The 13386-nt window shown below is 37.2% G+C and overlaps 1 protein-coding gene across 1 annotated transcript in view; it reads left to right on the plus strand.

Annotated features, from left to right (window-relative positions):
- Positions 1 to 13386, plus strand: part of LOC117317403 (titin-like) — a 197260-nt gene that overhangs the window by 68380 nt on the left and 115494 nt on the right. The window contains 23 exon segments of the mRNA XM_033872214.1: positions 120 to 242; positions 624 to 815; positions 1378 to 1680; positions 1942 to 2069; positions 2397 to 2617; positions 3169 to 3465; positions 4433 to 4587; positions 4868 to 5016; positions 5431 to 5569; positions 5859 to 6039; positions 6180 to 6355; positions 6357 to 6701; positions 6910 to 7136; positions 7934 to 8256; positions 8733 to 8930; positions 9418 to 9705; positions 10030 to 10391; positions 10629 to 10887; positions 11230 to 11470; positions 11936 to 12081; positions 12320 to 12660; positions 13006 to 13171; positions 13174 to 13244. Coding sequence (XP_033728105.1) covers positions 120 to 242; positions 624 to 815; positions 1378 to 1680; positions 1942 to 2069; positions 2397 to 2617; positions 3169 to 3465; positions 4433 to 4587; positions 4868 to 5016; positions 5431 to 5569; positions 5859 to 6039; positions 6180 to 6355; positions 6357 to 6701; positions 6910 to 7136; positions 7934 to 8256; positions 8733 to 8930; positions 9418 to 9705; positions 10030 to 10391; positions 10629 to 10887; positions 11230 to 11470; positions 11936 to 12081; positions 12320 to 12660; positions 13006 to 13171; positions 13174 to 13244 — 5031 coding nt within the window.

Here is a 13386-nt window from a genome sequence, read left to right on the forward strand (position 1 = left end):
TTTAAAATCCCTTTCTGAGTCTTTTGAATTTTTTTTATACATATTAAAATTTGGTTTTTGTTTCAAAAGAAAAAAAAATGTACATGTCTTTGTTATCTTTTATACCTTTTGTATTCCAGATTCACTCGGAGATTGATGACCTCCACCATCATCTCCAGGCCAGGCGCGGTAGCTATGGCAACTCACTACCTGCTGCCCGTATGACATCACAGGCCTTCAAACAGTTTGAAATGACTGTTCAGGTAAAGACCTTAAAGAACTGTGGTATTGATACATTGATTTTCACTGGTATTTTTAAACAAGACAAGTGTTTCTAATTACATGTCATACAATAAAAAAATTCTTTTCAATACACGTAGAAGTTTGATAAGACTAACTGAAGTATTTTTGTTTTCTACTTGTCATGTTATTGTTTTCTAATTAAAATTGTTCATTTTGTCAAATTTGTGAAATTAAAAAATATGGAAAGCCTCCTTTGTTAAAAAGCTCTGAACAATATTTTTTTCAATACAGAATATATAAGAATTTGACATATTGCCCGTCTGCTCCCCACCCCTCTCTTTGGTTAGAAAACTCTGAATATTTATTTTCGATGGATAATTAATTTGAGGTATGTTTAACAGTTAATAGAGAAGAAGATCGGGATGTTCACCAGCACCGCACAGGTAATGGTACAGGACCAACATTACGACGCTGTCCATATCGGACGCGAAATCGATCTTCTCAAGACAAAATGGAGCACATTCCACACAAGTGTTGGCAACTACCGCATGTTACTCGATGTCTCTATCACATACTTCACACTCATTGAGGAGGTGAGCTCTTTTATCATGAAAAACACCTTTAGTATGCACAGTTCCTTTTGGTCCATTTATTGATACATGCAACGTTTTGGTTTGGCATTACATTTCACTATTAGTATCATATTTATCCAGAAATAAGGCCATGCCTGGTAATAAGCCCACCCATCTCCTTTGCAGTTAAGTAATTAAGTCCATCCTCTATGTGAGTCAAAGGTCATGTGCTGACCCCCTGGGCCTATTGCTGAGTAAATATAGTGAACAATTTAAAGGAAAAAAACAGTTTGTGTATATGTTTAAAAGATACCTATATTTTAAATTCAAGTCACTGCGACCTATATTCTTCACTTGTAGTCAATGTGCCAAAAAAGGCATTCAGCTTCATTTAGAAATTTAGACTTTGGGTTTAGAATATCAAGGTAAGGGCAAAGAATGTATTCAAAAAATTTAAAGACATCTTCTTATCAAGAATCATGTTTACTGTCATGAAGAAAGGCCTTGAAAATACTTATTTAGGATATTTGGAAATTTGACACTCTGCAAATTTATTTATTTGAATAAAATCTTGTGCCTTCAGTCGGAGCAATGGATTCGTGAGGGAAACACACTACTCATCAACATCAGTCGGCGTACACCCGAGTGCCGTAATCCAGAGGAGGCAGAAACTCTTGCACGCTCACTGAACACCTTCATGGAGACCGGTAAACCACGACAGGATGACCGGTTGAAGCATATATCTGAGCTGGCTATAGAACTGTACGGGGATGAGGGACCTATGAAGGTTCACCATCTCTTTGTCAGTAACCAAGACCTCATGACGTCCGCCCAACAAATGGACGCAGAGATCGCCAAAATACACCAAAACCTCACACAGGCCCAGGTCAGTGCTGTATGTCTCAGAACAGATACATGACCAGTAAAGAATCATTTTCAGTTAAAGAGTTCCAATGCATCAGTTGAAATTCTACAGAATTATTTAAATTTTGTGTTATTTCTGACTTATTTCAGTTTTTCCAAAATATATTGACATTAAAACAATAAAAAGTGATTTTTTTTTTGCTTTGCATTGATAATGTGACAAATAATTCAAACAGATATGGAAGGTATTTTCTAACAAACTATTTGTTGTTTTTCAATCCAGATGGCACCACCAGTCCAAGAGGATGTTGTTCCCATGGAAGTTACCGTGACAGCATCTGCTGCAATTGCCAAGCAACCGCCAAGGGTCACACTGCATCTCAAGGACGCAGAAGTAATGGAGGGTGAAAAGTATGTAAAATTATTGTTGTGATTTTCAATATAGATTAAAAAATAAATAAATTTCATGCCAATAATTTAAATGTATAGTTAGTGCAATGGTTATTATGTTCCGGGAAATCTATTATTTTGCTAATTTCTTGGAGAAAATTGAATCATTTAAAGTGAAATCTTGAAATGAAAATTTATTGAGAAGATTGAGATTAGGTTTAATAGTTGTTTCCATGAAAAATCCTTTTTTTTGCTAAATCTGCAAAAAAGTAACCAATTAAAAGAAGAAATTTCAAGTTATGTTACAATGGCAACCAAGAGATTATCAATTTGTGTTTACTTCTTTAGGGTCACACTGCAATGTCGGGTACAAAGTGACCTCCCGCCAGAGGTTACTTGGTTCAAGGACAACATGCCCCTTAATAGCCCCGACTACGAGACTAAGTTTGACCTTGGGTGTGCAACCTTGACAATAGAAGAAACATTCTCCGAGGACACAGCCCGCTACACTTGTCGTTTTACTAATGAAGTTGGAGTTGCCGAAAGTTCATCTTATCTACATGTTAGAGGTATGATTTGGTCACGGATTTATCTCCCTCTTTGGAAATCTCCTTTCCTCTTTCTTCCTTAACTTTACTGCCCGACCTCTGGATCCTCCTCACCATGGAATTCCAAGTATTGAGCGCTTTTTAAAGTTTAGAGAAAGGATTTATTTGAATAAAGCCTTGCCCCCTTTCATCTTACCAAAATGTAAACACTTTTTTTTTCTTAATCAATTTGATCAAGTGATCCATTTCATTATTATTCTATTAGTAGCCCCTGAAAGTAAAGGTGCAATGATCATTCTAGTGCACATTTCATTATATATTTTATTTAGATGAAAATTATCCAAAACGAAGAGAAAATTTCATCAGGAGATAGTCACTGCTGCAGCACAGATTGTTAAAAAAGTTTAATTAGAATTCTTTTAAGAGATTGGCTTTTTTATGCTGTCTTCAGCAACTTTTTTTGTTGACTTACCCAGGTACAAGAAGAGCTACCTTTAGTTGTACAGTTTTCATTTTTCTTCTTTCTTCGTCTTTTTGCTTTTTCTGATACAAAGGTTGTCATACTCTTTCAGAAACACACCAACAGATTATCCCCCCAGATTTCACACGTAACCTGAAGTCGGTGGATGTGTTAGAAAGCGGTTCTTTTGCTTTCGAATGTCATGTGACGGGAATTCCGTCCCCCACGATTTCGTGGTACAAAGATGATATTAACATTGACAGCTCTCCAGAGTATGTCATAACTAAGATCAACGGCACATGTTGTCTCAAGATGCGTAAAGTGTTTCGCAGTCATAATGCCCGATACACATGTCGTGCCAACAATCCAGGCGGCGAGGCTTCATCTTCGGCCCGCCTCACGGTCATCCGTAAGCCTCTTTCTCATTCTGGCATGGTTGATATGCGACCTTTTTGTTCAACTTTTCCTTTTCTCGTCATCCCTTGTGTTGTTTGAATCGGCATGTTTGTTACCAGCAGTTTTCATATTGTCTCCGTAAATAAGGCATGATTGATCACAGATGGCCGTTTTGTTTTCTCATTTACATTGGTTCTCTTGATCTCTCATTGTAATCTCAGGGAAACGGACCTAAAGTAGCATGGTTTCTTCTGTTTAATAGTGTAGTCTTTTCTCCAAAAAATATGCTGTCTATCATTGCAATGTATGTACTACAAGGAATTTAAAATTATGCATGATTTATATGTACTGAAGTCTACATTTTGATTTAATTATTATTTATTATTTATATTTATTTATTTTATTGTATTTATATTTTTTGATATTTTTTTCTGTGTAGGCATGTCTCAACATTTTATTCATTCAGAATTTTTATTATCATTTCCTTTTTTTTTGTTAACTTCATCATTCTGAATTGTCTCCCTTGCCTCCCTGTTTAACCTCTATTTGACCTTTACTGTTTAACCTGCCACTGTAATCAGCCTGCCCTAACTGTCCTGTGAATGCCACGCTCCATCATATCTGTTCAAGAATTGAAGTCATTCATTGGCTATCTTGTCAGATGAGGATTTGCTGTTGCTGTTAGCATGTACAATTTCTTGTTTTCAGGCCTGTTTTGTATTCAAATTTTATTCATCCATGTGACTAAAAATCGAAATTAATGTTGGAATATTTCTCCTGCTCAACACCAGAAAAAAAAAATTCTTTTAAATTAAGCATTTTTATTTCACTTACAAATCTAAAAGCATATTGTTAACATTCTCTAAGAATTGTAAATTGTAATTTTAAATCCTTGGTAAGGGAAGATATATCAAATTGAATGTCTATAAAATTCTGTATTCACCTCCTACATGTTCAGTAAGTGTATTGTCTGTTTACAGCCCTGGAGAAGCCAGTTATTCACAGTATGTCCGAAGACGTCAATATCCCAGAGGGAAAAAGCGTCAAACTGGAAATTATCTTCTCTGGCTCGCCGACCCCAGAGGTCACATGGTACCGTAATGACGACCGCATCTCCCCGACCTCTGTGTATAAGGTGTGTAACTGTCTCATAATTTATTGAAACATGTCAAATTAGAATATCTTTGTCATTCTTTTCTGATATATTAAAAAAAAAAATTTAGGTGAATATCGAAGAGTTAACATCTATAAATTTATATGTAATATTTATATATATTTTCATCTAAAATTAAATCTTATTAGTAATGTTGCAATTTTTATTAACAAATAGAAGTATTTGTATTTTGCTAAATAGTTTCCCTTAGTGTCGTTTTGGTATCTCTCTATCTTATCCGACATTTAAATTCTTTTTACAGATCACCATAGAGCTCAACAGGTCGGTGTTGGAAATCACTGAGGCATATACTGAGGATTCTGGGACATACAAAGTCACGCTCCAGAACACTGCTGGTGAGACTCACAGAACTTGCCAGGTCAACGTGGAGAACTTTTACTCTAGTGCCGCGTAAGTACCATCAAGAAGATCAGGAGTAAATAAATAGAAATTTTACTCAAGTTAATTGTTAAGATAATCAGGATTTGTCATTCGTTGATGAGACAAGGTGTGTAAATGAATAAAATTGTAATTCACTTAATGTGCTGTATAGGATTGATTGATTATGTGAAGGTTCTTTTCAAAATTTTTAATTTTTAGCTGTCTGAGAATAGAATAAAAATAAAGAAATGATATACCTTAAACAAAATTACAACAACAAAAAAGAGGAAAACGCTTCCTGTTGAATAATTTCTATTATCAAGAATATTTTATTTTGCTTCAAATTAAAAAAAAAATAAAAAAAAAATACTAAACCATTGCAAAAAATTCAAGCAAATTCAAATGTTTGAGAAGTGAGTTTGATATTTACCTTTGTTGACTCAGTGAGGAGATGTCCATAGCATCACTGGAGGCGGAGCCCCAGAAACCAAGTTTCGTTCAGCCCCTGGCCCCAGCCCGCGAGGTCATGGAGGGAAGCCGGGTCAGACTTGACTGTGTTATCACGGGCCACCCAGAACCAGAGGTAGGCAATGATCTTTAGTTAAGTAACATTGAGAATATGTTACTGGTCACAAGTATTGTAAAAATTTATCATAGATAAATCATCTAATTAATGGTCTTAATCTATCGGGAAACATATGGTTGTATGCCTGATATATAGTTTTCTGTTAAATTTTTGTTTTCCCTGTTTAATTAACCTCAGTAAGATATCTTGTGGTTGTCCTGAAATATACTTAACTTAGTGATTTCACTTTTGTTCTACACAAATGATCAGATCCATATGTTAGTTATCACACCTTCATGTTGCCTAGGTGATCTGGTTCCGTAAGGACAAACCAGTCAAAGAGTCCAAGGATATCCAGCTGTTGTTTGAGGGCGACCGATGCACGCTGAGTATTCGTGAAGCCTACCTTGAGGATAGTGGTCTATATCGCTGTGTAGCTCGTAACCAGCATGGTGATGCTGAAAGCGTCTGTAAACTCCACGTTGAACGTAAGTAGAGTCTCGACATCCCACCATTCTCTATCATACAAAGAAATTAATCATTAAAGACTTTTTGGTTTTTTAATTGTTTGAATAATATAAGCTGAATTATACCTTGTTGTAATGAGATTTCATGTCGTTGGTTTCAGCATTGAGCGAGTTGAGTGACGCCTCATGTGGAGAAGTTGCCGCCCCAAAATTCACGCAACTGTTACGTGACCTATCCATCCCGATCGGTCACCGTGTGTGTCTGCAGTGTCGTGTGACGGGTCACCCCGTCCCCGACATACAGTGGTACAAGGACAACAAACTTATCGAGAACAGTCCCTGATTACCAGCTAACAGCTTTCGCTGATGTGCATAATCTGACAATTCCCGAGACGTTCGAGGAGGATACTGGAAACTACATGGTTCGCGCTACGAACCTGGTCGGTGAGGCCAAATGTTACGCCAAGCTGTCGGTGAAGGCACCAACACAGCCAATCCAGGAGGCTGAGGTGATGCGTATCCGACGCGTGGTGGAAACAAAGGAATCCAACATGATCGTAAAACGTGAAGACGGTTTGGAACAATCGCCACCAGAATTCCAGAAACTCTTCCAGGACATGACAGTCAATGCCGGGGATAACGTCACGTTTGAGTGCATGATTACTGGCAGTCCAAAACCAAAGGTAAAGAGCGATATCACTGACAGTGTATAATGGCAAGACAAAAGAGGTGTGGTTAAATTGAGAGGTTGTGGGCAATACTTTCAGTTGTGAGAAAACTGAGTTATTTGGTCAAAAGTTTTGTGTGAGGGAAAATTGATTTATTGAAATGAAAACTAAACAGCTTTTAAAGTAATGTTGAGTTATAAAAAAATTCTTCTGGTCTTTTCAGGTCACATGGTATTTTAACGGGGAACCTGTCGTTTCCCGAGACTATCAGATCTCCATGGAGATCAACATATACAGACTACACATCCCTGAGGTGTTCGATGAGGATGCAGGACGCTTCTCCATTACTGCTGAGAACCCGTCAGGCAAAGCTACATGTTCAGCCTGTCTGAACGTAGACGAGGAACCAACAATCCCCAAGACCAGAATATTTGGAAATACAGAGATGCTGTAAGTATGAGAAATAAAATGCAGGTTTTGAAATGTTTTTATTTTTAGATAGAATAGATATTTGTGTATTTTGCTTTAACAAAAATGGAAAAAGACTGGAGTGATGGGAATTGGTTTCGCTTCCAGAATTGGAAATTCAAAATTGATTGATTATCAATTTTATTGTTTTTTTTTTTAAAGTTTAGCACAGAGTTGCCCTTTAGTAGAAAATAAATTTATGTAAGTCACGGTGAATCTATTTCACAATTTAAACAGGCTATATATCCTCTATCTTCACTAAGATTCATCAATTTGGAAAGATGTGGTATCAAAATCATATTACTTTCAACACAAACAATGTACGCTTCACAAGCACAAAGTCGATCTTGAAACGTTGTGACACGTTTGACATGTACATTTTTTGTGTAGAAAGTGACATTTTGATACGTGTATTCCCAATTATTTCATTAAGCGATTTTCCTCTGATAATTCAAGGGTCTATCTTCATCAATATAAATCATATGAAGCCATCCAAGTATGAGAATGTTACTCGGTGGTAGCTGTGAGATTATACGTTATCTTTCGTTATACTCAAATAATCCGAGAGCAAATTGAACAGGTAAGGATTGAACTTTTATATGTTGCTCTACCAGTGATGTAGACATATCCAAACTCAACGGTGGATCTGTTTCGGATGACCAGAGAGTGAAATATTATTGATTAAAAATCGTTATAAACAGAATCTCCAAATGCAATATAAAATATCAAATGATAATATTGTCATATAAATAATTCTGTAACTTTCTTGTTATTTTTAGATCTAAGCGTGTGTCCCGTACTGAGACAACAACTACCGAAACACATGTCAAGCATATCTTCGAGTCTGCACAGCGTGATACGTACATACCATCATACGAGTCACATTCGACCACCATCTTGACAGATATGTCTGATGCCGAGCCTGTCCCCATGGTCGGGGCCACAGAGCATTACGCAACAACCATCAAGACAGACATGCCGCCTGCCTTTAAGCCGGTAGATCTGACAATTGCCGTGCCGATCCCTCCCAAGTTCCTCCAACCGCTGAAAAACATCACAGCTGCGGAGGGCAGTAAGGTCGTTTTTGAGGGAGTCGTGTCAGGTATGTGTTTCAGAAACTAACTTTATAGTGTCTTCATAGTATAAAATTAGATAGCTTAAGTTGTTAATTAAATAAATATATTTCTATATTTTCTTCCCAGTATATATTTTTTTCAAGTATGAGAGAATGATATTTCCAGAGGACCATTAATGGTCAAGTCATTTGTAAAAATGACATTCTATGATATCATTATCTGGTATAGCACAAATTCTTTTAGAGAGTTGATTGCAAAGCCTATATAGATAGTATTTTATTCAAAGAATGCAGATATCTTTCATAAAACTTCATAAACTAAATAACTGAACTATCTCAGTGATATTACTGGATATAAGGAAAATTGTCTTGAACGTATGACTTCTAATCTTTTTTTTTTCTCTGATGTTTCTCCATGTCACTTGAATTGTATTTCGTCGGACTGATTATGTCATCATTTACATTTTGGTGGTGTTTTAAAACTCTCAATAAAACATTTACAGGCAAACCCGAGCCAACAATAAAATGGTTCCGTGAAGGTAAACAACTCACGGACAAAGCTGACTTTGAGATTGGCTACAGAGACGGACGTGTCTCTCTGACCATTCCAGAAGTTTTCGAGGAAGACGCTGGGCGCTTTGAGTGCCAGGCTGACAATGAAGGAGGCAAAGCAACTAGCTCATCCCAACTTTTAGTTAGAGGTACAAATCTCTTAATCTTGTGTGAAGTTTTTGATCTCAATTCTGATGATTTAAAATTTTTCAAAAATTTGTTATTTTAGGATATTCAATGATTTAAAAGAATTGAATTAAAATAAAAAATATCCATTGTTATAAAAGATTTGAATTGTTGACTGAATGAAGCAATGGAATAAAAAAAATTCAATTAGAAGGTTTGAGTACAAAATAATTTCCTCAGTTTAACCTTATCGTCTTGATGTCAGACAGGTGATGAGAACACTTAGAGACATCCTGAATATTGGAGGAATTTGAGCATATTCTATATAGTATATCTACTGCTGGAAGTGAATTTTGTTTTGAGTCAAGCAGCGTCTTTATGTTGTTGGTCGAAGTTTGACTTGACATTGTGCATATTGATAATTCATTGTGGTTTTAAAACAAGAGAAGAAAAGAATTGTTATTGTATTTTCCTCTCTGATGTCATCACACCTATCATTGTCTGTTGTAGCTACCATGATTCCTCCAAAGTTCACTGAAAAGCTAAAGATCATGGAAACCTGCGAAGGCCAGGCCGTGCGTTTCACAGTGCGCGTGTCAGGTCAGCCGCCTCCGACCGTCACCTGGTACCGTGAGGGTGCCCAGGTGGTTAGCTCTCGAGACTTTGAGATCATCACGGAGGGTGACCTCCACACTCTGTACATTCCAGAGGTGTTCCAAGAGGATGGTGGAAGCTTTACTGCCACCGCCGAAAATCCTGCTGGGCATGCTCAGTGTACAACCGAACTCAGGATTCTGGGTCAGTTTATTAGATATAGACAGAAAAACTATCATTGACTAAAAACTATCATTGACTGAAAAACTATCATTGACTGAAAAACTATCATTGACTAAAAACTATCATTGACTGAAACTCCTGTTATGTTTAAAATAATAGAAAACAGTATACTGCTCTAGATTTTGAAAATCTGAAAATGTGGCACAGACCATCTTATTTTCATTTGTAAATGTTTTTTGTTGCTTTGATAAGCTGTTTGAATTAAAAAATAGTATAAAACAATTAGTGTTTACATTAAAAGATAAAAGTAATTTGAGATCATTATAAGCCTTTTCTTTGTTGCAGCCCCTATGGATCAGGCCCCAGCCCCTGTTCACAAGCCTGTGACAGAGGTCAGGGAAACCTTTGACCAGAGAAGGGCCCCACTAAGAGAAGCTCCCAAGCCTTTCGAACCCACAGAGGAACCAAGCGCAAAGGTTCCCAAGCTGCAGCGCCCATCACAATTTGTAACGAGGCCAGAACCAAAACCAAAAATGTTCAGTGAGCAGGTCGAGGTACAGGTTGAAAGCAAGCCACAGTTTGCTCCCGTTGAAATGCGCATTCCGCTGTTTAAGCAACCTGCACCCGCGGAGGAAGTGCCTCCACCACTGCCAACATCTAAACCCCCGGTTTTTGTCACAACAAAGGAGAAACCTGTCTTCACACAGGTATGCTCTCCAGTCTGTCAGTAAAAAAAAAAGAAAAAATTAACAAAAATCAGCAGTTAAAAAAAGATTGTGTAGACTCATAATAATGTATAATAGATAATAATTGAATTATGATTAAACCAGCTTATTTCCCCTCACCTTCTGTTAAAGAGTTTGTTGATAATTTAACATTATTAGAATATTATAGTTAAAGTCTGTTTCTTTCTCCAATTCAGACTTATTTGTTTTCTGTTACAGATGTTGAAGAACATTTCTGTGTGTGAAGGAGAAAGGGTTGTGTTTGAGTGCCGTATATCGGCTCACCCAGAACCTATCGTCAAGTGGTACAGAGAAACTGTTGTCATCTCGAGTTCCCCAGACTATGAAATCACGTGGGAGAACAACACTGCCAGGCTGACGATTGCCGAAATATTCCCAGAGGACTCTGGAGTCTTTAAGTGTGTGGCCACTAATGCTGAGGGGAGTACCACATCAGAAGCCAGACTCCAAGTTAAACGTAATTAACTATTTAATTTCCCCATACGTTATCACAATTTCTTTTAAAATTAATGTTTTCATGGGACTTTTTTGGGAAGTTTGAAATCTTTTTAATCAGTAAACTTAAAAAAAACATCACTGTTTAGAAGCCCTTTTTTTAAAATTGAAGAAATCTATTTTGCTGTCTTATTTTTTAAAAAGCTGTTTAAGATATATACCGGTACAGTTGACTGGTGCATTACCCTAGAAACTTAAAACAATAAAAAAAAAAATCAAAATTGAATACATGTATAAGCAGCATGATATTGTTGTGGCATATATTTTCATGAATATGTTAATTTCCTTTTCTAAAACTGAACAGCTGCAACCCCTGAACCAGAAGTTCCAATTACTGAGGAACCAGTTCAGCAAGCCATGGCACCCAAGCGGGATGAGAAATTACCAGCAATGACAACAGCCATCCCTCCACAATTCACAGACAAACCTGGAAATTCTCGCCTTGTTGAGGCGACCAACACCATCTTTGAATGCCATGTAACTGGAGTACCCTTCCCAGAAATCACCTGGAAGAAGAGGGGATTCCCCGTTAGAACAGATAACAGGTAAGATGCTGTTGTATTACCAGTTGTAGTTCATTCCTGTTATGATGATATGGGTGATTTTCAAAGGGAAATCTGATATAAAAGGAAACCTGATGTTAAGAGAAATGTTGTAATAAAAGCAAATGTGATATAAAGAGAAATGTTATACTAAGAGAAATGTGATACAAAGAAAAAAGTGGTACGAAGAGAAAAGTAATATAAAGGGAAGGGTGATATAAAGAGGAAGTTGATATTAAGAGAAAAGTGATATAAAGGGAAGGGTGATATTATGAGAAATTTGATGTTAAGAAAAATGTAATAAAATGAGAAAATATCAAAAGGGAAAAATGAAGATTTGTCATGGAATTTCTCCATATACAAAATATGATCAATGATGGAAAATCTAAAGGTGATAATTTTTTTTATATGATAAGGGGTTGCAGAGTTTTTCCTGTTGTTGAATTTTGTTGGTTGTGTATTTTTCAGACACAGAATGACTGTTGATACTTTGAGTGGTCGATGCTCACTGACCATCTCTCACTGTCGTCCTGACGATTCTGGAGAGTACATGTGTACAGCGGTCAACTTGGCTGGACAGGACACGGTCACAGCTACTCTACTGCCCGCTGAAGGTCAGTGGTTAAGATATCGTGATGAATGGGATAACATTATTTTTAATTTTTTCTGTGAAAATATTAAATCCACATTCAAACATTTTTTCCTTGAATAAAAGTCATACATTCATTGTTGTTTGAATGAATTGAATATTTTGAATAGGAAGCCAAAAAATTCACCCACTCAGCATTGATTTAACAAGTAGATTTCTTAGATTCTACGTCAGACTTTCATATTGATATTGTTCATTTTTAGTGAGGGCGGCATCGCCACCACCACCACCCATTCCGTCCATCCCTGTTGCTCCACTGAAGAGCTGGAAGCCAGTATCAGCAGAGCCCAGGGAGACCTATGTTCCAGTCCAGGAACCAGTAACGAGAAAACCATGGGAACCCGTTCAGGTCCAGAAACAGCAGCCGGTTTCTGCACCTTCTAAGACTTGGGAACCACCAATGACTGAGCTTAGGGCTCGTATGGAGGCCCCACAGCGTCAGCCCCAGGAGTTTGTGGTTACTCGTGCTGAGAAGATTCTGGAGAGCAATCTTCAGTACAGACGGTCTAAGGAACCAGAGGAGAAGAAACAGCCACCTGTTCAGGTATTGTATTTAGCTATTAGTAAGCTCATGTTTGTAGCAAGTCTATGTTTGGCAATAAATCGATGTCTGGCATTAAGCCCATGTCTGGCAGTAAGCCCATGTTTAGTAGTAAGCCTATGCCTGGTAATAAGCCCATGTCTGGTGATAAGCCCATGTCTTGCAATAAGCCCATGTCAAACTTTCAAACTTTTAATCGCGAATAACTTCTATTCTTGATTAGCTCTATTTATTTGAGAAAGGTTGGTTTGGTAATAGTTGAAAAAAACCAATAATAATACAAATAAAACTAAGCTGATTTCCTCATTTTTACATAATTACAAATCTAAATTATCATTTGTGTTGCAGGACTTCCAGTCTGTTGGATTTGAGCAGCGACTGATGAGTGAGAATTACATGCGTGATGGCCACATCAAAATTTCCAGCGAGACAGAAACTTCAGAATATGAATCTGAACTCCAGGATGACCGTGGACCACCAGCACCACCTGCCAGCCCAGCAATCGTCCAGAAACTCAAGACTTCCGTCTCATTGAGGGCTCAGATGCGACCTTTGTATGCAGAGTCACAGGTCGTCCCAGGCCAAAGGTCCGTTTAAATTTTTGAAAATCATTACAAAAATGCAGCGAAAATATGGAAAACTGTGATGATACTGTTATATATATAAATAAACTGGAGCAAAGAACTGAAATAAAAAATTTTGAAGTCATATATAGTGATAAAGTGATAA

This window comes from Pecten maximus, chromosome 19 (genome assembly GCF_902652985.1).
Source record: "Pecten maximus chromosome 19, xPecMax1.1, whole genome shotgun sequence".
NCBI lineage: Eukaryota > Metazoa > Mollusca > Bivalvia > Pectinida > Pectinidae > Pecten > Pecten maximus.